This window comes from Chiloscyllium plagiosum, chromosome 2, assembly GCF_004010195.1.
Source record: "Chiloscyllium plagiosum isolate BGI_BamShark_2017 chromosome 2, ASM401019v2, whole genome shotgun sequence".
Classification (NCBI taxonomy): Eukaryota; Metazoa; Chordata; class Chondrichthyes; order Orectolobiformes; family Hemiscylliidae; genus Chiloscyllium; species Chiloscyllium plagiosum.
In genome coordinates, this window is record NC_057711.1 from 70002862 (window position 1) to 70030349 (window position 27488).

Genomic DNA, 27488 nt, shown 5'->3' on the forward strand with positions numbered 1-27488 from the left:
TTGCTGGATATATTCCGGCCTGAGTTATGTAAACTCAACATTCATACGTACTGCTCTACTTTTGTTCCATCCCTGTGACTTCTTCCAAATGTTTTTCTGAATTAGAATTAAAACAGTAAATACATGGGACATCTTGATGCCCAGGAATTCGGGCAATAGATTGTGTGTGCACATTGTTGAAGTAGATTAAAACCAGACTTTAAAAACTCTATTTGCCACAAGTTATGCAAATTGAGCTTCTCCCAGGAGTGTTTGCTGTGCTGTCAGGTTTAAGTGTTATCTTTAGAGAAATGTTCTAACATGTGGTTGACATGGCTGGGGTTTGTATGTAATGGGGTGTGGTTACTTTCCAGTTTTCATCAACGTTACATTCCCCCCTCCCCCGTCCACTGCCAAATCTGTGCTGTCGTAAAAAACCACGTGTCCTGCTCCAAGTCAGACTGTAAACGTTACAGGGACCTCATAGATGAACACAATCCCGTGGCTCGAATCTAACGCACGGCGATTCCCACATAATAACCGTCCTTATAGGATAAATGCGGAAGTAGACTTATAGAAAGCACGGCGTTTCTGTTCGAACAGTCGGAACGCTGATTGGAATAACATCTCGTAGGTAAGTCATGCAAAAGCGGTCTCCCACGGCGGTGTATTATAATTGCACAGAAGGACGTCAGTTCCAAGTTGGGCAGTTGGTCCACGGCTCCTGCAAGTTTTCTCCAAGTTGTTACGTTATAATGTACTTCTATGAAAAAAGCCGGAGAGAAAAGACAGTGTCACACCCTGATATTCAGGCGGTGTCTAGACCCTTAGTAACCGAAGCGAAACTAAATCCATGTGTTTTCAAAATGCCCCTTTGTCATATGACATTTTGGATTCCGGCTACTTTTAGTGCGTTGTGTTAGAGAATCGTACAATACTTTATAATTTATTTGACCTGTCACTTGAACTGTTAGACGCGGGCCGTTCATAGATTCAAACTCGGTGTAGTTCAGTATCTGGATGTAACACAACTTACAGTTCATCACCGCTCCCGCTAAAGCCTGTTTGCGCTGAGATAACAACATATTCATCATAAACATTTCATTTTATATCTTGCGAATAAAATCTAAGGATATGCCTGCTAAAGAATAACTTATGAAAGTCAGTTTTGTGCAAGCTATGCTTAGTGACTGTATTTGTTGTTATTATTAAAGTTGGAAGTCAATTGAGATGATGAAACCCAGCGAGACCAGTGGATCCGCTTTCCTGAAGGTCGACCCTGCCTACATGCAACACTGGAAGCAGCTTTTCCCCCAGACACAGCTGAAGATCGGCTCCCTGACAGTGATTCCCAGTCAGCTCCAGTCACTCGATAGAGCTGGCCCGGCAAACGACAGCCTCCGCCAGCACTCTGGACCTCTCACCTCCTCATCCGCCTCCTCGTCCTCTTCTTCGGCGTGTTCCCTGTCTTTCTCCGGCTTGACCCCGGTTTCTGTGCCGCAGATCTCGGTGCTGGGGCAGCGCCCGGTTTCTGATCCGCCCTCGGCGCTCAACGGCAACCAAGGCAAAGAACTGAGCTCCTCGGGGCCGGAGAGGATCCCGCCATTCTCCTTCACAACAGAAGACCTGGACTATTACCTGTACGGGCAGCAGAGAATGGAGATCATCCCGGTCAACAACCACACCACAGACCCCAATAACCGTGAGTAAATCATATCTGTCACTCTCCAATATATCGCCTGTCATACCTCCCTCCCCAGAACTTTAACAAAGGAAATAGATTTCAAATTGCAACACAGACCAAACAGATTGTCAAGTAAGTGGAACATTTGATTCACTCAATTAGAAAGTTCATCCCAACATACTGCAGCACAGTTAGATAATAGTGGACCAAAGCTGGATCATAAATTTCCTGCAATCTCATATAAGGAGTCTCCCAGACAATATTCCCAGCCGTTGACGTACAAAGTTTTGATTTTCAAAATGCCTGTATAAAGTTTTCACCAGCTCTCCCGGCCCGATATCAAATCAAAGGCGACTGGTTTGAAGCGAAATTGGAACAATATGCGGCGTAAATCCATCATTTTTTTAAAATAAGGAATACAATAGTGCTTAACACCCTGAAGATGCTGCCTTATTGTGGTTTGGCTTGAAACTCGACCGAATCAAACATCCCCTTTCTCGGAATCAATAAGAGAGATTGCCAAGTGACAGAAGTCGCTCTTTAGCATGGGCTCTGCTTGGAGCTATCCTTCCTTTGCGTTTGTACAAACTGGTGCTCAGGCATTTCTTAAAAACCCAACGAAGAGGTCAAAACAAGTGAAAACATCCCTCAGTCAATGGTCCTATGAAAAGTTTTTTTTTCAGGTAAATTATCCCAAACTGTTTGACCGACAATACAGACCAATTCGGAAAAACATCAAAATAGTGGCAGTTTAACATACCAGCAAACTTTAAAAAAGTCTTCAGACAGCTTGCAAATACCTAATGCAGTAATGCGCAATTTGACATGGAATATGCCTGAGTCAGAGGCGAGACACAAGTCCAAAAGACAGCAAAGAGTTGAAGACATTCTTTTCAGCCAAGATTAATGGGCTTCATAATTAAAGCCCTGGTTTAAATAGGTGTTTGAAAACTCTGCACAGAATAAAACTAAACGTGATTTTAGGTCAGCTCTAAGGTTAAGACATTTTTTTTATTAAAAGAACCCTCTCACTGTGAGAGGCTCCGATTATTCCCGCTGGCACCTTTTACTTCAAAACAGTGGAACATTTAAACTAGTTGATAGGGATGTGGATGCAGGAGTATAATTCCATCATCTTCAGACTCGAGCCAAACATTTGTTTTCTGGAATCCATAGATACTTTTCTGTTTGATCGATTTTTTTTCTCAACAGCTAAGCTGAGATAACTCATTTCATATATACAACAGCTTGGATGAATGAGCAAGGTCCTTATAGATGCTGAGGTAAACAGAAACCAGTGAAAGATTTTACTGTTAAGACTGGGATGGATCTTGAAGTTACAGAATTAACTGATAACCGTCAACCAACTTCCCTCCCCTGAATTCTTTCAACAACTGCAAATAAAGTAGCCCAAAATATCGAAGGTGTCAAATTAGCACATATTCTTCATAAACTAAGCGGTCATTTCAAGAATGGCTACCTTCTCTAACTATAGCTTTATTATCCACATTTCCTTTGGTTGAAAGGTGGTAAATGTTTATTTAACGTGATAAAATGGTCCATCAGCACTAATCTCCGTCGATAACTGCCACACAAAGATGAGCGATGAGCGGACAAGACACAATTAATTGCCACTAGTTTTCTGGAGAAAGCTCGCCGAATCGACTGTATCAGGGCACCGATCGATCGCCTCAGAGATGCTATTCATCATCTCGGTATTGTTTGGGTCTCTTAGGGACCAGCCGTAGTTTTATCTAAAAATCCTATCTGTCTTTCTTCACCCCGCCCCCCCCCCCCCCCCCCAAACTCCGTCAACCTGGTAAAATCCAATCAGCTACCCACCGTACAGTCGTCCCAGTCCTCTGTGTAACCAGGAACACACCAAGTATTGGTAGGAAACACAGCAAGACACATCCGAGTGAAGTACTCACAGTACAACTGTTTACTCCAGTTGCATTGCAATCTGAGAGAACATATTTTTATATTTACATAATTCTATTGTTTTTGCATAATTAATACAGTATGTCGCCGATCTGATTTACATATTTTTATATAAAACATATCATGATCGTTCTGATAGAAACTTATCTAACGACTTACAATTTGGAATTTATGCTTTGGAGCAGAGACCATTGCCTCATTAATGAATATATGGGCGGATAGGTTGCAAATATATTAATCTGCCAATTCAATGCAATCTTGTATTGACAGCAAAACAAAATTATTCAGTCGAATGACGTTCTAATATTGAGTATTTGGAAATACATCTATCTAATAGACAAATGCTTTTTTGTGCCATTTGTATTTTGTTCTGTGTAATTTCCCTGTCGCCTCAGATTAACCATACAGCGTGTGTGATATGTAATAGCTCACAACTTCAAATAAGTAAGAATATCGACATTGTTCTTTTAAAAAGTATCGCTTTCAAAGTGATCACGAAGGTTGAACTGTGGGTGCAGATCATGTTGACCAGAGATTAAACATAGAGGAACTTTGCTTACTGTTACTTTACTCACTTACAGTTAGTCGTGGGAATATTTCATCTGAACAGTCCTGTCTGTATGAAAACTAACGGGAAGTAATAAAAAATTTTTTTTAACAAAGGAATACCGTATTTTGACATTAGGGCAGCTTTCTGAGTAATTCAGGTTATTCCTGTCTCACTGTCAAGTTAGATAGAAGCGTCCAAGCAATGCTTGAGAAAAATGTAGGACTCTTAAAAAGTTTCACTACGAGTTTAGGGAAGAATCTGCAATCCTGGAATTTAATTCAATTAAAACATTTTGTTTCCACTCAGCATATGGTCGGGAGACGGAGCCTCCAAGTGTACAATGTATTGGAACTTTTAAACCATTTTGACTGCAATAAACCACGTATATACGGAGCAATTGTCCACAGTTTAGGACTTGTAGCTCCTCTGTGCTGAATGGCTGTAAATGTTTTGGATGATTGTCGTACAAGACACGATGCATAGATTGTCTTGAACGAAACAGTACTGTGTAGCCCTATTAAACTCTGGACTTCAAAACTCGGATTTGCTGATGTCGTTTCTGTGTGGTTTCAGACAGAGGACACGACAATAATAGCGGGTTCAATAAGCATGTTTAACCGAGTGTTTCCCACTCTTATATTGTAACCAAACACGCATAATAATCTAAAATATCTGAGACTGTTGGATATAATTTATTTAACATCAAAAATCATTGACAGTATTGTACGGAAATATTACAACATCTTCAATCAAAGTTAAAATGAGGTATGTGCGTGTTTGTTGGGGATGTGAGTATGTGAGCATGCTTGTTTATTTGCATTAATATTTTAAAAATAAAACTCAACAATTTAATGGAAATTTCTAGTTTAACCCAGCAGTTTTAATGCTGTAAACTTTGAGCTGAGAAGGAAAACTTGGGGCGGGCGACAGTTCATTTGGGTTAGAAAAGAGGCTCAGTTTTGTGAAAAAGTTGAAGACCAGCCAGGGAAGGAATAGGCGCCAGTTTCGATTGGTTCCAGTCCTGTTCTGACTGTCCTTCTCCCATTCATAAAAAAAACCAGCTTCGATAGCTCAACACGACCACACCAAGGAGTTTCCATCCATCGGGCATGTACAGTCAGAGCAACAAAACTACAGAGACAAGGCTGAGTGGCAAATTCTGTTGCACAACGGTATACATTGTCAGTCCACTGATTGGATAAACCGCAGTGTTTACTGGTCTAGCTTCACACCGTCACTGTCCTTTCTACAGCATCTGATAAGTCACCTGGACTTTTTAATTGTTAAAATCTATGTTTATAACTCATTCAGAACACTATTTATAAACCCCAAAGTTCACACAATTCGCTGTCTGAAGAATTTTGTGAGTGTAAGGCAACTTATTTCAAACGTTCCCGCCGAGAATCGCGCTCAATCGGATTCTGACAATTAAAATATGTCGGATGAATTATAGTTCGACAGTAAAATGAATTGTTGGATTTGGAAGAATGTCATCAATCAATCGTGGCTAGATACTAGTTTTGGAAATTAATTAAATTGAGAAACAAGCTCTCTCTATTTTAAATAAGAAAATAATTCATTTGCCGTGACCTTACATTCTGGGCAATGGGACATGCCCGAATAATTTCTCGCGCATCTTTGTGTCTGAACCTGTTGCTGAATTCATAATGGTAAGCCATTTATCATAGCCAAGCCATTTATGACACATTTCTTGCTGCTTTAGAGATTGGATTAAGATGTCCTCCCGTCACATTGCGGTGGATCGTGGCAATTACTCCTGAGTATATTCCCAAGTTTCCAAATCAAAGAGAAACAATTAAAACCGCGCCTAAAACCGTGTTAGAATACTTCAACACATTGCTATCTGCCAGCATCTCCCCCCGCCACCCCCGAAGAATTAAATGTGATACTCGTGCTCTGCAATAAGGTACTTAGCGACTGCAAAATGCAGACTAATTTGTAGGAAGATTGGCAGCACGACACTGTTGTATGGATTAATTGAAGAACTCCTTGGTGTGGACGGAGAGGTTAATTCGCGTACATACTGCATCTCTGGACAATGCAATATTACAGACTGCAACCCTCTCAATGAAACAGGAAAACATGCAAATTAAATCATCGCTGTAGAAAGGTAATTTTTTTCATACTTTCGGCATAAACTATGATATAGCGATAGACAGGTAGCAGTTACTGAGAAAAGTCTTTGCTTCCAAATGTAAACACTACACTACGTAAGTGGTCAATTAAAACAATTATCCAGGACAGGATTTGGGAATGACATTTTTAAGAAAAAAACTATAAAGCTCTTAATGTTTATATTTAGTTGAAGACGTGATTGGGATGTAGCTCTCCATCTGATTTTAGACTTTTCACTGGTGAACAACACAAAGGAACATGACTTTTTTCTAAACGCTTGAAGAAACCGAAACAAATTCTTCCATTTTTGCCTTTACAAAAAAATGACGATGTCTGTATGCCGTCTGAATTGCTGAAGTCTGTATAATAAATAGTCTTTAACTTTTGTTGTAAATCGCAATAAGCTGAGTAAGGAATAAGTTGACATTTGCTGTTTCCTGCTGTCTCCTTTCACTAATCGACTGTCTCGGTCTCCCCCCTTACAACCCTTTTCATCAGCCCTGATAGTTGGCAAGTATTCTAACCTCATATCTTCCTCACTACTCAGTTAATTCCATCTCCACTCTCAGATCGTTCATTCTAATCTAACCTTCCTTCTTGCTGTCTAGTTTAGCCTGTCCCTCTAAATATCCATTAAGGATTGAATGAAGCATCTTCAGTTCCTTGGTTACTCACCTTATCTTGCTCACTCCCTCACCTTCGAGTGTAGCTCATTGCTAATGATCTGCCTTTCTACCCAACATTTACTACATTTTAAAAATGTATGGCAAGAAGTACTTTGAGAGGCTTCAATATGAAAGACATTGTACAAATCTAATTATAATTATTAGTACAGTAGTGGTCTGTACCTCTTCTTTCCCAGTTCTTCTTTCTTGCTGATTAGAGTAACCCGTTTTCTATCTGTTCTCCTTTCTTTGCCATTCAATGAAATACATCAGCCCACTTGCCACTCAGCCAAACTTGCCCTTTCACTTATGACTTGATTTAACCTATTTTGTTCTCTGTCTAACCTCCTTTCAGTCCAACCTCCTTTCTTTGCTGCCAGATTAAACTATGACCCTGTTCTGGTCTCTAAGTCTAATCCATGCCCGTTCCACTATCTTTTAGACTAAGTGGTTTTTCCTTCACTGACTAGTCTAAATTGTCCTTCTCTCCTTAGGTTGTGACATGTGTGCTGACAATCGGAATGGTGAGTGCCCAATGCATGGGCCACTACACTCACTGCGTCGCCTAGTGGGTACAAGCAGCAGTGCAGCTGCACCTCCACCTGATGTGCCGTGTGGCCTGCGTGAGTTGCCACGCGAAGTGTGCTTATGTACAAGCACCGTGCCAGGCCTGGGCTATGGCATCTGTGCAGCACAACGCATTCCACAGGGAACCTGGCTTGGGCCTTACCAGGGAGTTGCTATCTCCAGAGAAAAAGTACAAGTTGGAGCTCTCAAGAACAGTCGTCATCTCTGGGAGGTAAGAAGCAATTGACCTTAAACTACTTGAACATTAGCAAGTTTTGCACCATTCATCCATTAATTTGCATTGTAAATGTTACATCAAAGGTACAACATGGCCATGCAATAGAATAAGATGTTATATACAATAATATTGTATGTATGATATATATTTGTATGAAATATATTGTTTGTATGAAATATCTCGAGTGTTGTTGAATTTGACATCACACTCTAATGACAAGAATGACCTTTTAAAGACAAATGTTTTGATGAGAATGTCAAAAACAAGTCTTGTAAAAGTGACATGACACAACATTAAGAATATGGAAATCATACTACTTCAGCTATATTAGAAATAAATGATCAATAATATAATATATAGTTAAACCCATTTTTGGAGCCTCTTTAACTCCTTTTGGACTGAACATATCAGTCTACTTGTGATACAGGCCTTTACAATTCATGTTTTTAATTTCTGCATGAGACTGAACAGATAGTTTGCCAACAATGAGTTCTGGTCATTTAGAAACAATTCATCATATACTGTGATGACTGTGACATTTTCCACGTCTTTGTTTGCAGTATATTTTCTACTTAAAAAGAGTAATGCATGTTTTTATAACTGACTTTTTTGGGGGGGATGGTACTTTATCTTTGCAGGCATTGATTTGAAATATATTTCTTATTTTAATAATTATTGTCTGCACATAAATGGGGCACTGCAAGAAATGTAGATATTTTCACACTCATATTTGTTGTTTTAAGCACTGTTCTGACATATGAGCCATAACATTAACATGAGGTCTTAGAACTATTGAAATATTCAACAAGTTGAATATGCAATGAAGAGTAGCACATGCTGGCTAAACAAAACGTATCTGAATGAAATACAACTTATTCACCCTCATATCAGCCAACAGCTTCAAGCAGAGTGGAAATACCACGTTAATTGTGAATCACCACAAGTTTCTAGCTCATTTCTGCAGCTTGCCATTAACCTATTGAAACTGCATCCCACACTTAATGTCCATGTGATTTTCATGAAATGGCTGTGTTTCCAAATTAATTGCTCAGAAAGTCAAGCATGCCATTTATCAATGAAATTAACTTTTTAATGATACAATAATTGTTAATCACTGCCAATCAACTCTCTTAGCCAGAAAATAAACAATCATAAGCGTGGAACCTAGTTTCTTCTGGTTGCGAAATAATTTAGGAGGTTTTAAACATGAAAAAGGAAAAATGATTTTTAAAATTCTACTTTTCTCTTTTTCTCTCCTTATTTCTCCTTCTGTACCTGATTTGACATTGAATGCACCACTCTATTAAACACTTCTTTTCAGTACTTTCTAATTTTGTTTCTTAATCCTTTAATCTCATTGTTTAAGATGATATCTGTTCTGTTGTTCACTAAGGTTATCAATGATCCTGTTACCCTTGCTGCACTGTTACCAGCTTACACTTCCAGTGACTTTGTGGGCAGCAATAATTTAAACAATAAGGCCCCAATTTGCATTCCTGAGTTGAGGGTGCCTATTCATGAGAAATTCATGCCCACGCTTTAAATTCAGTCCAGTGGGGGTGAGGGGTTTCTGGATTGGGATTCAGACTGGGCATCCCAGGAAGAGTCTAAACGCTTGCCAGTTCCCAAAATGACCAGTGCATAAAGCCTGCCTGGGGACTTTTGACACTTTACTCAAAGATTAAAAATAAAGGTAAAAACAACAAACTTCCATCTTGCTCTCATCCCTTACTCTCTATGTCCCATTCATACCAACCTGTGCTTCTGTGCCCATCCCACTGGCCCTTCATACTGCTATGCTAACTTATTCACCTCATCTGGCTCCTTATATCCTGTAATGTCACACTGTGCCCATTTAGGAAATTCCACAGGTTTTCATACTTGCAATGGCAGTCTATTCATGTCTATGAGCTCTTGTCAACTATATGCACAATGGTCCCCATAGCCCTCTATCACCTCTATACTGAATCATAATACCTTCCCACTTCCCTATGCCCTTCCATCTCCATGCTAACTCAGCTATTATCAGAATTAGGCATCAATCAGGAGGCAACCTGACAGAAAACAAAGTTACCATTCACTATTGAAAAGAACACACTGTCATTGATACACAAATCACCCTAACATTGAAATTGGTTTAACCGTTCCTTTATGTAAATCGAGTCTACACACAAGTGCTTCATAACTTCCGTGAACAAACATTTCCATTCGATAAGTGGTCATAGCTATCTGTCAATAAGTACCCTATTGTGAAAATCAGTCACACAGCACAAATCTTATAATGGTTATATATGGCCAGGCGTTCTGAAATATCTTGCATGATTTTAACTCCACATATCTTTGGGACAGTTTAGAGTCATATAGTCATAGAGATGTACAGCATGGAAACAGACCCTTCAGTCCAACTCGTCCATGCCAACCAAATATCCTAACCTAATCTAGTCCCATTTGTTAACATAAGTCCCTTAACAGCTTTGCCAGTCACAGTGAATGTATGAACATTTTAACACGAGCATGATTTATCATGAATTCAAAGGGTATCTTCACTCGACCAAAGGTGTCTTACCTCCACTAATTATGTCCTAGCAGCTGATTCAAAAGGGGAGAACATAACGCTGCCTCAACATTATCTCTCACACCCCCTAACTCCCCATAGAGCTCATGGCTCAGTTTTATATTTGTGGACAGTCCTTGACAGATTGATACTTGTTGTGGTTCTGTTCGCTGAGCTGGAAATTTTTGTTGCAAACATTTCGTCCCCTGTCTAGGTGACATCCTCAGTGCTTGGGAGCCTCCTGTGAAGCGCTTCTGTGGTGTTTCCTCCGGCATTTATAGTGGGCTGTCCCTGCCGCTTCCGGTTGTCAGTTTCAGCTGTCCGCTGTAGTGGCCGGTATATTGGGTCCAGGTCGATGTGTTTGTTGATGGAGTTTGTGGATGAGTACCATGCTTCTAGGAATTCCATATCTGCAGGGGTACCTTACTACTCCAAAGGGGTACCCTGATATCCAAAAGGAATTCATTGAGAACAGATCTGCTGCTACCTGGTTAATTCTCCACACTCAAAGTTTCAAATCCCAGGGACTCCAAAATCCCAAATCAGTGGAGGCAGCTGGTTATTTAAATGGCAACATGTGTGTGAAATACAGCCCGATCCAATCTCTGCCCCAGAGAAATGAGAGATGGCAGCTTAGGAGGTTGATCTTGCAATGCGTGACTTCTTCCAGCACAGTGGGATGTGCTCTATCTTGATATAAATCTGGGCTAAATGTGCAATTATTAGTCTAACTAATGGATGTACTACCAGCTTTCCCTCTCCATCAAAATCTGTCTCATTGTGCTTTCTGGAATTCAGGTGTCACTGATGGCCATCAAGACAGACATTCATGTTATTCCTTAGAGTACTAGGAACTGATGCGACCCCAATAGCTCTCCAAATGGGAAAGCACATCTGGAATAATATCCAATGATATATTGCTTGCATTAGTAGTGAAAATTCAACAAGTCCAATATTATTTTGATTCCTGACAAGGCTAATATTAACATTTTGGATGATGGATGCAATAAAAGGGCATTGGTATTAACTAACTGTTAATATCTGTCTATAATTTTACTTTCAAAGAAAAAAACCTTTAATCTTTGCTGGAAATGTTTTTGTAATCCAGTTGTTTAAAATGCTTTGATAATGCAGATACAGCTACCTAATTAACCTATACTGTTAGAGTTTCAAAGTTACAAAGTTCAAACAAGACTTGAGAAGTTGGGTGAGTATTTTCTTACATTGTAAATTGAATTTTTTAAAAATATCTTTACGACTATTGAATTGTTTGGCAGTATCAAGTTGCAATTATCTCCACAATCTTGAAAAAATTGATCATGTCATTTTGAATTCTCTTCGCAAAATGGATCATGGCTCTTTCATTATGCTTCTATATAATTTACTTCAAAATAAGCTAGAATCTTTGAGATATGAACATCTGATATACTTTATATGGACTGTGGAAGTGCTGCACAAAATAGGTTGCGAGTTCTTTCCTTGTTTTTGTACTTTGTTGTACTCTTAATACTCAATTGAAACTGTGATTATAGTGTTGAAAAGCCAGGACTGTTTTCTTATTCCTGTTCAGTTTTCAGGACGGTTTTTGATTTGCTACTTTCAAGTTTGCGCTATCGGCATTTTTGCACTAATTAAAGTTCAACAAAATGAAGTTGTGGATTTTTATCATTATTTTTTCATGTTTTAATGGGATGTGGACATTTCTTGCTTGCTAGAATTTGTTTCTCATCTATAATTGCCAGAATTGATCTTGCAAAGATGATGATGAGCCACCTTCTTGAACTGTTTTTCTCACCTCATGCAGGTAAATCCACAGTACTGCTGGGAAGAGAGTGAAAGAGTAGTGATTCCGTTCTATGTCAAATGCAGCTTGGAATGAGTCATACAGAAATAGGCCCTTCGGTCCAAATCCTCCGGGCCGACCAGATATTCTAAACCAATCTAGTCTCATTTGCCAGTATTTGGCCTGTATCCCTCTAAATCCTTCCTATAAATGCACCTATTCAGATCTTTTTAAATATTGTAATTCCATACACATCCTCACCTCTGCGTGGTCCATTTTAAAGCTTGTCCCTCTCACCTTAAACCTATACCCTCTGTTTTAGACACCCCTACACTGGGAAAAAGACCTTGGCTATTCAACCCATCCCATGCCCTTCATGATTTTATAATCCTCTATAAGGTGACCCCTCAGCCTCTGATGCTCCAGGGAAAATAGCCCCAGCCTATTCAGCCTCTCACTAGAGTTCAAACCCTCCAAGCCTGGCAATACCTTTGTAAATCTTTTCTGAACTCTCTCAGGTTTTTCAACATTTTTCCTATAGCAGGGAAATCACAATTGTACGCAATATTTTAAAAGGGGCTTCATCAGTGTCCTGTACATCCGCAATATTATTTTACCAGTGGTAGTGTTTTCTTGCATCTGCTTCCTTACCTTCCCAGATAGTAAAGGTCATGACTTTGGAAGGTGTCATCAATGGAGCTCTGGTGAGTTACTATAGTGCATCTTCCATACAGTGCACACTGCTGCCACTATGAACAATTTGGAAGAAGTGAATATTTAACTTAATGAGTGGGATGTTGATCAAACATTGCTTTGCCCAGGACTGTGGCAGCCATCTTGACTGTTCTAGAAGTTGCAATTTTCTAGGCATGTAGAGAGTATTCTGTAGCACTTCAGATTTGTGCAGTATAGCCTTTGATGAGACAGGAGATGATTTACCACAGAATTCCAAATCTCTGACCTGTGGATTCCAGTGTTTTAGCCGTACTACACTAGTTTGGTTAGGGACACAGTTTGTTTTGTGCATAAAGCTTCTGTGTCATTGCTGGATGTTGTCAGGGTCCATAGCCTTTGCAGTATGTAAGATTGATCCAAGTCATTAGCAGACCATTTGTTACAAAGACCACATGCAATCTAAAGCTTTCTTTATTTTGCCCCAACAATAGAGCTGCAAGAGGAAGTGATGGAGGCTAGTACAACTGCAACATTTAAAAGGCATCTGGATGGATGTATGAATAGGAAAGGTTTAGAGGGATAGGAGCCAAGTGTTGGTAAATAGGACTAGATTAGTTTAGGATATCTGGTCAGAATGGACGAGTTGGACCGAAGGGTCTGTCTCCAAGCTGTATGACTCTATGACTCGAATAGGGAAAATCTGGATTCTATTTCAGAAAAGTTGTGACAACATTCTAGAAGAAGATATAAATATTTTTACTAAATGTAAATACCAGAGTGGGTCATTTAGCTATGATGAATGCGTTGTGAGCACAAAATAGTTAAGAGAATTTTTTTTAACATGTCTGAGTCTGAAAAGAGTGCATTGTTATGTTGCATTCCATGTTCTATACCAATTGTCCCCATGAAAGTCTCTCTGAGTGGGACTGGCAAGCCTAATGTCAATTCACGGCAAATTAAATGCAGATTTGTTCGGTCTACTCAGGCTGATTGAAAACTAGATTGAGATTGCCCAAAGCCATTTCACTGACAGTTGTATAATTACAGTTAACAGAAATGATCAGCTTTTCTGTCTGAGCTGGATTCAAACTGAGCACTTATGATGGTGTCTCATACTCCATATATCTTCCCTATATTTCCTACAGTTAATAGTATTGTCCATAATAAAATACTGCAATGAAAAGAGAATTGCATTAGTGTTTATAACATTTTAGTACATGAATCGCAGTTATAATGATAAACACAATTTTTCATATGCAAAATTACAGTTGTATTTTTTTATAATGTTTTTGCTATTTCCAGGCATTTGCAAGACAGTGGGAGCTATAAGAAAAAAATGCCAATTAAAAATAGACTTACAAATCCAAAGCCCATAGACTTGCAAGAATTTGTGGCAACAATTTACTTCTTTAGCAAATGTCATAACATTTTAAACATAATGCAAAATTATTTGCAATAATTCAGTAATATTCCACAAAATTCTGTTCAGGTCCTTGGTGACTTATCTCAATTTGGGGAGAAGTGATAGCATGTTCATTGCTAGACATTTTGTTCAGTGTTGTTGAAAACTGTAAAAAATTGTTTGCATTTGTACAGTGCTTTATCATGGCTCTTAGAAGCGTCACTCTGAATTATTTTGAAATACAGTGATTGTTGTTCTGTAAGCAAACATAGCATTCAGTATGCAGTCTGCAGGATTCCACAAACAACAATGAGATTAATGACCAATTTATCTGTTTTTGGTCATGTTGGTAGAGGCAGGAGTTCTTCCCAGGAAACCAAGTGATCTCATTGTTCTTCTTTAAACATTGCAATGAATGTTTCACATCCACATAAATTCAAGAAATAGGCAGAGAGGATGATGTTTTCTTCAGTGCACAATAGTTCTCATAAAGCCACACTTGCTTAGAACTACACTGGAGAGTCAGTCTAGAGTGAGACTTCATCCCATAAACAAATTTAAAGGCAAAAGTGTAACTGGTTACAAAATAGAAGCTAGTCAGAAAGGAAATAGCGCAGGTTTGAGCTGCCATTTTTCAATCCTCAGAAAAGAAAATGTAACATGCCTATTAAATTATAGAGATGAGTAAAGACTTGGTAATTTATAGGTGAATTAGTCTGTATCAGTACGAGCAAATTTTGATAAGTTTTAACTCTTGGTAGGAACCCTTTGAGTTCGAGTTTGATGTGCAGTAGATTTTAAATGTTGGGCTCCATTTGAACTTTGCCAGACAATCTACTTTGAGCAGGTAGCCAGCAGGGGAAGACAAAGAGACGGTATACCAGAGTCTAAATCTGACACCAATGTAGCAGCAACAAGGTAGGCTACAGGTGGTTAAAAAGTCTGTGGTTTTACAGACTGCATCAGTGGAGATGTGGTCACAACAGACGCTTAAACAATAGCTCTTTCTGCCCTCAGGAAAGAAGACTTTTTGCCATATTATTTCAATTATTTTGCTGCCTTTTCAACAACTTTACCTGATGGGATACCCGCCTACTTGTGAACAACTTAAAATGCTTTTGGGATTTCATGTATATCATGAGACCCACATTCTTATTTATTTGTAAGTAATATGGGTTAAGCAGCAATAAGGATTAAGCAAAGCCAACCTGCATGGATTTGATTAAGAAAAATAATGTTTGAGAAACTTAATAGAATTTATTTTGTTTAACCCCATGCTGTTGTATCAATCTGATCCATAACAGTCACCCAGTCAACTAACTAAACTGGTCCCCTGAGGAGTCTGAGTTTCTGTGGAAACGTACACTTTACATGCATGCCATGGTCTGCAGCTGTGAATAGTGATGGTAGAAGTTCCAATTTTCTTTCCATCCATATGTCTGCTAAGAAATCTCCACTGGTATTACTGTCTGTCACTGGGGCATATTAGAAAGCCTTACAAATTGATAGTTAACCCATTGTGAACACACCATCCTTGCTTATCAAGTCCTGGAGTAGGTCTTGTACTTGGAGATCCAGCACAGGAGTAGCAATCACCCATTGCAGCAGAAGACCTCCTGGTCTTGCAGTAATATGGTTTCAGCATAGATATTTTTGTTCTGATAAAGGTTTTGAAAGAATAATGAGGGCACCTCATTTGTACAAAGCAGATGGGCATATGCAAAACTTTGGGGACATTTCCAATACCCACCATCAGAGTGGACGATTTATTTGATCCCAGCCATGAATTCTTCAGCTCTTCACATGGTGGGCAACCATTAAGAATTTAAAAGAGAATCCTTTTCTTGAAGTATGTCTAGGCTGCTATCCTGCTTTGCAGCAAGAGTGGGGATTCGCATGTGCTGATTTAGAGATTCCTCAACTCATTCAGTGTACAGATCTCCCCAGATAAAGTGGGCAAAGACAATTGGAAACTCCTAAAACCAGTGCCAACCTGGCCCAATTGGGCCTCTGTCTCTCAGAATTTTGTGCAAGGTTGACCGAGGTTCTAAGTTGAGAGTGTGGTGCTGGAAAATCACAGCAGGTCAGGCAGCATCTGAGGAGCAGGAGAATGGCCATTTCGGACATAAGCCCTTCATCAGGAATAAGCCTTTCATTCCTGATGAAGGGCTTATGCCCAAAACATCGATTCTCCTGCTCCTTGGATGCTGCCTGACATGCTGTGTTTTTCCAGCACCACTCTCTGGTCACCAGCATCTGCAGTTCTCACTTTCTCTGACAAAAATTCTAAGGCATTTTGGCCCTAGGTTACCTACTAAGATTGCCTATACAGTTAATGCTGATTATTTGTAACTATTTTAGCAGCTACAGAATGAACACTTGGCTATGTGTTATCAGTCTCACTGTTGAGTCAGTAAATGATGGATTTGAACCCCAATCTGGTACTCCAAGTAGTGGAGATTTGAATATGTGCTCAAAATATGAAGAAGACATATTCTGGAATACTTATATCCAAATGGTGTTAGATTGATAGCAATCTTGCCTCTGAGTCATAAGAGTTGGATTTTGGTCCTACTCCAACGAGTTCTTGAAAACAGGGATCTGAGCGCTAGCTCGGAATGCCAGATTGACACTCTGTAGATGGGATTCTTCAGCCAACCTTGCAGATCAACTGAGAAAAAAATAACCCAAACATGAAAAAGGCTGTGAGGAAAACAATGGGAAAATTCTTCTCTAGTAATGAGTGCAAGAATCTCATGTGAGACAATGAGCTAGAACATGTCTTACAGCAGAATATAATGGATGAACAGTATTTCCTTTTAGTGTGTTTTCTGTTTTGTAAGTTTCTTAATGTGTGCTGCAGTTTCCTCATTTTGGTAATACATTTATTATTGTTAAGAGTAGTATTGGTCAATAAAATGGACTGCAGTACACTTGAGTATATCCATTGAAGAAAATTATAGCATAGGATCCATAATTGACCATGCCTTTGAATATATTGCTATTATATTATTTTTCCTGATGTTTAATGTTATTACTTGCAAAATAAATCTGCATTTTTAACTATTAGATAGATAAAATCTAAGACACTTTGTTAAAAGTTTTCATCTAACAGTTTTTTTTCAGCAGAGCATAAACTGCTTTAGTTTCATCCATTGACTTTTAATAGACAGAAAATCTATTGAAGTTATAGTTCCATGAGAGTATCTCTAGATATCGTGAAGTTGTTTTGTTGATTGAATTAGGAAGTGGAACAGATTAAAAGAAAGGAAGATCAAGGCTAGTCACTGAGCCTCAGACAGTCATTTATTGCTCAATACAACTTTATTTGCTTATTACTGAAAAAAAGGAAAAGAATGTAAAAGAAAAGCAATGTTGTGCGTAAATCCAGAATATGATGTAATATGAAAGATTCAATGATTTATTTTATTCTCTCAATTGAAAGGTAATGAAGGGAAAAAAATTAAATAATTAATGTGAGCTGTATGCTATAAACTGATTGTAGATGTTTTCTTATGAGATGGTTGAACTAAGATTAGCTGATTGACCCTCTCGTCTGTATTTATCTTTTGATGTTTGGATGTTTCTGAGTTAATAAAAGATTTTTGAAAAAAAATTATTTTGATAATGTAGAAATTTTTGCTCAGTTTACTTTACAAAATCTCAGTTCCAGATTTTGACTAGAATTGGGATTTTGCTTTGATAAGATTTATCTATGATATTTCCACATTTCAGCTCCGCCTCAAATTTCTGATTAAAAGCAAATTACTGCGGATGCTGGACTCTGAAATCAAAAGAGAAAATGCTGGAAAATCACAGCAGGTCTGGCAGCATCTGTAAGGAGAGGAAAAAGCTGACATTTCGAGTCTAACTGACCGTTTGTCAAAGCTTTGACAAACGGTAAGTTAGACTCGAAATGTCAGCTCTTTTCCCTCCTTACAGATGCTGCCTGCCAGACCTGCTGAGATTTTCCAGCATTTTCTCAAATTTCTGATTACCCAAGTCTTTATATTTAAAAAAATCTTTGCCAATGTTTTAATTCCTTCTACTATTTGATTCAGCAAAGATTTACCAACATACAAATTAAAGCAGAAGGACACTGTTTGGGCACTCAAGTCTGCTCTGGCATTCAGTAGAATCACAAATTTTTCTGTTTGAGTTTTGTTTTCCACATTCCCATGTACCTCAATAACCTTTGATTCCCTTGGCTAACAAGAATCTATCTACTTCTGCCATAAAAAATATTTAACAATTCTACTTGCTCTGCCTTCTGAGGCAGAGAATTCCAAAATTGCACAATATCTGTGTGGAAAAAAACTCCTAATTTCTATTCTGAAAGATCAACCCTAATTATAAAAAAAACCCTCATTCTTGATTCACCCACATCCACCTTATCAAGATGATTCAGGATCTTAAATGCCTCAATTAAGTCACTCTTCTAATCTCCAATGGAAACATGACCAGTTTGTCAAATCTTTCCTCATGAGAGGACTTGCTGACACATGCAAGCATACAAATTAGCAGCTTAAGTTTAAGTTTACTTTTGAGTTTTTGAGCTTTTGAGTCTACACTGACATTCAAAAGTTCATTTAATTGTAAACCTCAAATCTCAATTCCTGCCTACTTTTGATAACCTTTCAGCCCCTTGCTTTAATCTCTGTTTTAAATGTGTAACCCCTTACATTTAATCAGTGACCCTTAGTTTTAGATTCCGCATTAGAGGAAACATTTTCTCCACATCTATCCTGCTGAGGATCTATTGTTCAGTCAAACACCTCTACATTTCTAAACTCCAGCTAGCCAGTCCAGCCTTTTCTCATAAGATAACCCTCTCATTCTAGACATTAGTTTGGAAAGCTGCTCCTCTGAACTTCATCCAACACCTTTACTTTCTCCCTGAAATAAGGTGACCAACACTGTACTCAGTACCGCAGATATGGTCTCATCAATCCCCTGGAGTATAATTAAAGCATAACCTCCATACTTTTCTCTTCAAAGTTTGCATTCTACTGTCTTTCTTAATGCTGTGCCTGCATACTAATCTATTGTGAATCATACATGAGTACACCAAGATCACTCTGTATCTTGGGGTTCTGCAGTCTCTCATAATTTACATAATATACTCACTTTTATTCTTACTGCCAAAATGGATCTTTTCACATTTTCTCACACATTTGCCACATATCTGCACAGTCATTCCACTTTTTTATAGCATCCTTTCGTCTGCTTCATAGCTCACTTGCCTTCTGATCATTGTGTCATCAGTAAATTTGGCAAACAAACCTTCTATTCCTTCATCGAAATCAAGTAGGTTCACGAGATTGATTCCAGAGATGAGGGCTTTGTCTTATAAACAGAGATTGAGGAGTTTAAGCCTATACTCTCTGGAGTTTAGATGAATGAGAGGAGACTTATATGTGATGTATAAGATGTTAAAGGAGATTGACGAAGTAGATATAGAGCAGATGTTTCTTTGTGTGGGGCTGTCTAGAACAAAAACTCATGGTTTTAGCATCGGGGTAACAGACTTAAAACAGAGGTGAGGAGGAATTATGTCTCTCAAAGGCTTGAATCTGTGGAATTCACTACCCCAGAGCGCGGAGGTGGACCGAATAGATTTGAGAAGAAGACAGATTTTTAAATTAGTAATGGGTTGAAGGGTAATGGAGAGTAGGGATGCAAGTGGAGTTGAGGCTGAGATGAGAGCAGCAATGATTGTATTTAATAGTGGAACAGGCTTGAGGGACTTACCTTCTCCTGCTCCTAGTTCTTACATTCTTATGTTTATGTAAATTGTAAACGGTTAAGCTCCCATCAATTCCGATGGCAAATCACTCACTACATCTTGCTAACCTATAAAAGGTCAATTTACGCGTGCTCTCTGCTTCCTGTTATCTTCCATTCTTGCCAATTTGATACGTTCGGGGCGGCATGGTGGCACAGTGGTTAGCACTACTGCCTCACAGCACCAGAGAACCGGGTTCAATTCCCGCCTCGGACAACTGTCTGTGAGGAGTTTGTACATTTTCCCTGTGTCTGCATGGGTTTCCTCCGGTTAGGTGAATTGGCCATGCTAAATTGCCTGTAGTGTTAGGTGGAGGGGTAAATGTAGGGGAATGGGTCTGGGTGGGTTGCTTTTCGGAGGGTCGGTGTGGACTTGTTGGGCCGAAGGGCCTGTTTCCACGTTGAAAGTAATCTAATCTAATCTAGTACATAATTACCTTTTATTTCCTACAATAGCCTTTGATTTGGCATCTTATTGAAGACCTTCTGGGAATCGAGTCTCAGGACCTCTCCTGTTTCCCCATTCTCCACAGTATGTGCTATTTCCTCAAAGAACACCAATAGATTTGTCAAACATGGTTTCCCTTTGATGACAAAGCTCTATGTGATAAGGCGATCAACCACTGGAAGTGAGTGTATTGGAAACATGAAAACATAGAAAATAGGAGCAGAAATAGTCCATTTGACTCTTTAACACCTCTAGCCTGCAGAAACTTGTTGACTCTGCCTGATTACTTCGAACTTATCCAAGTGCCCAACTGTAATTTACTTAATAATAGCCTCTAACATTTTCTCTCTGACAAATGTGAAGCTAACTGGCTTGTATTTGCCTGCTTTCTGTCTGTCTTCATTTTTGAATAAAGGATTTCCGTTAAGTATTTTCCAATTTAATGGGGCAATCCCGAAATCATGGATGTTTTGGAAAATTAAAACCAAAATATAAGCAACCTCGAATAAAGGCAAAATACTGCAGATGCCAGAAATCTGAAACAAATACAGAAAATGCTGGAGAAACTCAGAAACCGTGGCATCGGTGTGGAGAGAAAAACAGAGTTAACACTTTGAGTTTAATATGACTCTTCAGAAAAACGTTCTGAAATGTTAACCCTATTTCTCTCTCCACAGTCACTGCCAGATTTGCTGAATTTCCCCAGTATTTCTGAGTTTGCATCAACTATTTCAATGGCTACTTAATTAAGGCCCTTAGGTGAAGTCCACCATGAGCTAAATATTGACTAGCCTGCAGCTCCAACAATTTACTTGGTACCATTTGTGTGGTGATTGTGATTTTCCGGAGTTCCTCCCACCTTTTCATATTTTTTGATTTATCATACTTTTGAGATGTTGCTAGTATCCTTAATAATGAAGACTGATACAAAGTACCTGTTCAATTCATTTTCCAGTTCCTTATTTTCCATTATTAATTCTCCAGTCTGACTTTCTACAGGACCAATGCCCACTTTCTTAACTCTTCTCTTTAAATATCTCTAGAAAGTCTTACTATTAGGATACGCAGTAAACTATTTCAGAGTGAAATGAGGAGAAATTTCTTCACTCAGAGGGTGGTGAACCTGTGGAATTCTCTACTGCACAATGCTATGGAAGCTGAATCACTGAATGTATTTAAGAAAGAAATTGATAAATTTCTGGAGGCAAAAGGTATTAAGGAGTCAAATGGACTATCTCTGCTCTGATTTTCCTGTTTTCATGTTCCCAATGCATTCATTTCCAAAGGTTCATCATCTTATCACATAGAGCTCTAAATTTCCATGTAATCCACTTCCTTTGCACCTCTTTGATGTGGTTTCCTTTCTACCTACTGCTCTGTAGTTCATATATTTCTTTAGAACTGATCATCTGCCTCTGTTGATGTACATTCTTCATGGAATACCCTTCTTTTCCACAATTCAATGTCACTGGACAGTGTCATCCATAGGCACAAGGCCAGTTTACAAGGATGTGGTTATGACACTTAGTCCCAGTACATCCTGAGAAATGCAGAGTAATTGGGACAAACTTACTTCCTGTTGTGTTTGTAAAAATTAGATTACTTGGGTCCGGAGCTTGGGGAAAGAAGTAGAGAACTAGCTTAATTTTCTCTCTATTTCAATTGATCAGCAAAGATTCATGTGGGGTCCCCTGCAGATTTGCATGCCTATCTGGTCAGTATTAGTGTGTCTACTGCAGAGTGATACAGCAACAGGGAGAATGTCTCATTACACCACAATTAATAGTGATGCAGTATAAAAGTTGTCAAGTACTGAGTGCATGGAATGCTCTTTGCTGTTGATCTTGTATTGGCAACTGCCAGCAGCAAAAAAGAGAAACTGGACGTAAAACAGATGAACCATATTAGAAAAGCAAAATTCTAAACTGAAATGAGAGACACAGCAGTATCCCTGGCAATGATTATAATATGGTAAACTCACACTTGGTGTTGACACGTTATGATCATTTTTGTTGCATGTTGTGATTTTGAATGAGGATAGAAGGTACAGTGACCAACAGGGTTATTTGCCAGATGGGTTGCAATCCCGTCATTGCAGGAGGCACAAGGAGAGGACCCGCAGCCCTTCAGAATGGCACAACAGGTGAGAGAGATGCATGTGGCTGAGGCAGGCACAAATAGAGAGACCTGTTGCAGGCAGGATGACGAGCTTGGAAGCCAAGTGACAGACTGGGTTGTGGCCTTTGATTCCTGTGATTCTGTCACTGGCACATAGATCTTCTGGCCCTGGAAGGTACTCAGCTGTTGCCAAGCGGCCACTCCAATGAACTGCAAGTAGCGTCACACTCTGGTCGTGTACTTGGGGTCACTCCAATGGTGGAAACCATTAAATCACACCACGGTCAGTGTAATTTGGCTTCCTGCCATCTCATTGAAGCAGATATTCCCTGGAAATAGAAACCTGATGTGGCTCTCCTCCAATTTTCCCCAGTTGCTTCCAATTCCACCTCCAATGATCAGGGAATTCAGCTCAGCATGTTTGGAAAAGGTGCTAGCATGTTTTATTTTAACAGACTCCGTGAGTGGCATGTACTGAGTGGCATAGACTTTGATCAATCAACTTAAGTATGCAAACCACTACAGATAGCATTGATTGAAATACCACCTACTATAGGAAAATACAGACAAATCAATCAGCATTCACACTGTACTTTCAGACCTACTCTTGTAATAGAATATCTATGTTTTAAAAACATTACCAGCTATTGTTGCTGTTCAGAGCGAAAAGGTCAAACCTACTGAAATTTGGTGAAGTTCAGGTTCATATTTTGTGTAAAATAGCAATTTCCTCAAATTATGGCTAAAGTGGTATCCATATTTGTAAGAAAGTCTTAAGGAAACCAAATTTTCATTATATTATTGACTTAAACAATACATTTTGTATTTTTGGATTTAATTCAGCAAGAATGGAAACGCAATTATAACTAAACAGGTTATTAGTTTGGAAAGTGGTCATTTTTTTCTCATTATTATCTTTATAATTCTGCATAATTCGAATATTTTCCAATGATATGAAACAGTTAAATGAACATACAAGAAATATAAGAGCTGACTTCAGAATTCCCTTGACACCAAAAAGAATCAAGGGCTCACTGGAGCCCATATAACATCCCTTACTCCTTATTGAACCTTCTTCCAGCCAATCTGTTCGAGCTCATTCTTATATAGAAGACTCTGCTGCAGCTCTCTGATTAATAGGCACTTCTAGTTTCAATGGCATTGTGCTGGACAGCCTGAGTTTTTCAGGTTAGACCTGGTCCTACTTAATGCATATGACAGCTGCTGCCTATTAGTCCTGTAGGTCTATGTGTTTTATTTAACTACTGACAAAAGTGTCCACACTATTTTTAATTTAATCACATTGTGAATTCTTTGATATGTATTTTGTGACTGGAAGATTTTAGTGCTTTCTGAATGTGCTAAGTAAGCAATTGACAGAATCAAGATGAATTGTTGAAAGGAAAAGAAACTATACTGGGAATTTCCTCAGGTCTTTTGAATTGGCCACCATAACTTTGAATTGATGTCAACAGGAATCCTTTTTCTGCAATCTGACATAGAAAAATAAAGCAGAATGCCATGCCTTTTAGATGAGATATCAAACTGTATTCTGTGAACCATCTCAGGTGAAGATAACATATTTAATGTCACTACTTGGAGAAGAGGAAGGGAATTCATTGTTTTGCCCCTGTATTTATCCTGTAAGAAATATCACTAAAATAGAATGTATCTGGTCACTATCATATTGCTGTCTGTGGGACCTTACTTTGTGCAAATTGACAGGAATGGAGTGTTTGAGTTATAAGGAGAAGCTGGATAGGCTGGGTCGTTTTTCACTGGAGCATATGAGGTTGAGAGGTTACCTTATGGAGGTTAATGAAATATTGAGGGGTATCGGTAAAGTGAATGGCAGTTGTCATTTCCCTAGGGTGGAAGATTTGAAGACTCGGGGACATACTTTTAAGGTGAGAAGAGAAAAGTTTTTAAAAGACACGAGGGGCAATACTTTTACACAGAGAGTTTTTTGTGTGTGGAATGAACTTTCAGAGGAAGTGATGGATATGGCTCCAGTTACAATGTTTAAAAGGTATTTAAATAAGTACATGAATAAAAATGTTTGGAGAGATTTGGACCAAGCACAGGCAATGGGCAGCACAGTGGCACAGTGGTTAGCACTGCTGCCTCACAGAGCCAGAGACCTGGGTTCATTTCCCGCCTCAGGGACTGTGTGGAGTTTGCACATTCTCCCCGTGTCTGCATGGGTTTACTCCGGGTGCTCCGGTTTCCTCCCACAGTCCAAAAATGTGCAGGTTAGGTGAATTGACTATGCTAAAATGCTGTAGTGTTAGGTGAAGGGGTAAATGTAGGGGGATGGGTCTGGGTGGGTTGCGCTTCGGCGGGTCGGTGTGGACTTGTTGGGCTGAAGGGCCTGTTTCCACACTAAGTAATCTAATCTAAAAAAAAGAAAAAAAGGTGGCAGTAGTTTAGTTTGGGATTATGGTTGACATGGACTGGTTGGACCAAAGGGTCTATTTCTATGTTGTATGACTCTATGACTTCAATGAAACAAAAGGGTGCACACTTCAAAAATACTTCATTGGCTTTAAAACAACTTGGATGACCTGAGATTGTGGTTGGTGCTGTGTTGTATCTCATGATCAGTTTGTCAGTATTCCTTTAAGAGTCACAGAATCTCAGACTTTAAAGGTAATGATTAAGGAACATTACTGTTCCTTCAGTGTTGCTGGGTCAAAATCCTGGAACTCATTCCCTACCATCATTATGGATGTACACTAAATGGACTGCAACAGTTCAAGAAAGCAGCTCACCACCAACTTCTGAAAGGCAACAAGGAGTAGGCAATAAGTGACGGCCTAGCCAGTGACTCCCATATCCTGTAAATGAAATAAAAATATATAAAATGAAAATCATTTTAAACAATATCATAGCATGTAACTTGAGGGCACATAGGTCTCAGCCACCATCTTAATAGGTGCCACTTGAAGCCTGACATTCTGGTAGAAGTATGTTACTCTTTGCAATTGAGTAGTTTAACTTGAGCCGAGTCACTGAAGTGCCTGTGAATGAAATATTTGTCTGTTTTAGTGAGCTTTAATAAACATCCGTTAGATCCTTCAATGCTATGTAACCTGCAACTCGCTTCTTATATTATGGGAGACAGCATAAGCATTGCTGCAGAAAATGAAGGTGATCTGCTCAAGGCAAAACATGCCTTATGGTTAGCGGCAGTGCCTGTCTATAAAGAAACAACTTCAGTGTCTCAGTAGATTGAAAACCTGTTTGGAAATCAACCTGACAATAGCCCAGCTTCTCATGGTCAGGAAGGAGAGGTCATATCTGAAGTGAGACACAGCTCGAGTGAATGTATAGTTTGGGGACTTTGGAGGCAGTGGGAATTTGGTGCAAAGGGGAAGAGGCTCTTTTTGCTTGCTTTTTTGCTTCATAGTTTAGAAGGCTATTTTTTAACAGGATGAGTTGAAGCTCAGGTTTTGGGGCCACACAAAACAAAGAGCAGCATCACAGGACAACCATGTGTTTATTTGTTGGTTATAGCTGCTAACTTGAGTATCAATTATCGGTTACTTTCAGATTGAAGGCAAATAGGGAAAATATTTACAGATTACAAGCTAAAAGACCAGCAGGAAATTTTTAAGACAACAAATTAAGAGCTAAGTAAGTAGAGATGCAGTGCCAGGCAATGTGTTGTATCTGCATGATGTAGAAGAGGGTGGACCCCATTGTGGATTCTGGTAACCACACTGATAGCCAGTGTTGATTGCTTGAGGAAATCCTGCTCAGAGTTAATCAGCTGGAGTCTGAGCTTCAAACACATCATGGAGAGTTACCTGGATGCTGTGTTTCAGGAGGCAGTCACATTTCTTAGATTAACTACATTGAACTCAGTCAGGGGCAGGAGAGTATGACAATGAGCTTGGCAGGTAGAGGGTTCCAGGAGGTAGTACTGAAGGTGCCTTAGCTCTTGAGCTTGTCTAAGAGGTTTGAGTTTTCTGCTCCCTGTGTGGATGAGAGCAGGGGCTGTAGGACAAACAACAAACTGACCATAGCACAATGGTACAGGGACCCATTCAAGAAGGGGGAGAATAGAGAAATATAGTTTTAATCGGGGTAGCATAGAATAATAGACATTGTTCTTTGTGGCCAGGATTGAGAGTTCCAAAGGCTATGTAGCTTGCCTGGTGCCTGGATTCGGGATATCTCATCTGGGTTCCAGAGGAACTTGGAATGGGATGGGGTTGGTTGGGAGTGGGGTTGGGGGAGATGCAGTTCTCATGGTCTACATAGGTACCAAAGCTAGAGGTACAAAGCGAAAAGAGGTTCTGCCGAGGGGATATGAGCATCTAGGGGCTAAATTAAAAAAGCAGAAACAAAAAGGTAATAATCTCAGGATTACTACTTAAACCAATTGGTGCCGGATCACCAAAATTAAAGAGGTATACACATGGCTCACAGATGACGGGGAAAAATGGATTTGCATTCATGAGACATTGGCACCAATACTGGGGAAGGAGGGAGCTGTTTGATGGGACACATCATAATTACATTGGGACCAGAGTCCTGGTGGATCATATAATTTGGGCTGTAGATAGAGCTTTAAACTACTTAGTTGGCTGGAGATTGTGGGATTCAGTTGCATGGAAATTTATGACAAAGTTAAGCGGGTAGAAGGGCTCAGGAGAGGTTGTTAAAGTTTCCAGAACAAGTAATAGGACAGAAAGAATGTAAAAGATCAGGAATTTGACTTCAGGCACAGCATTTTAGGGACAACCATAAGAAGTTGGGAGAGGCCAAGTAAAACTGAGGGTGTTATACTTCAATGCAGGCAATATAAGAAACAAGGTCAATGAGCTTGTAGCATTGATTGAAACTGGTGGGGACAATGTTGTGGGCATTACAAAATGTGGCTACGAGGAGATCAGGGCTGGGAACTAAATATCCAAGGATACACCGTCCTATCAAAAGGACAGGCAGATGGGCAGAAG

General features: G+C 39.3%; 1 protein-coding gene across 1 annotated transcript in view; it reads left to right on the forward strand.

Annotated features, from left to right (window-relative positions):
- Positions 1-550: 550 nt before the first annotated feature.
- The window catches only part of LOC122565544 (putative histone-lysine N-methyltransferase PRDM6), a 219929-nt gene continuing 192991 nt past the window's right edge, over positions 551-27488 (forward strand). The window contains exons 1-3 of the mRNA XM_043721601.1: positions 551-613; positions 1194-1681; positions 7450-7754. Coding sequence (XP_043577536.1) covers positions 1210-1681; positions 7450-7754 — 777 coding nt within the window. The 5' untranslated portion in view covers positions 551-613; positions 1194-1209. The remainder of the gene's footprint in view (positions 614-1193; positions 1682-7449; positions 7755-27488) is intronic.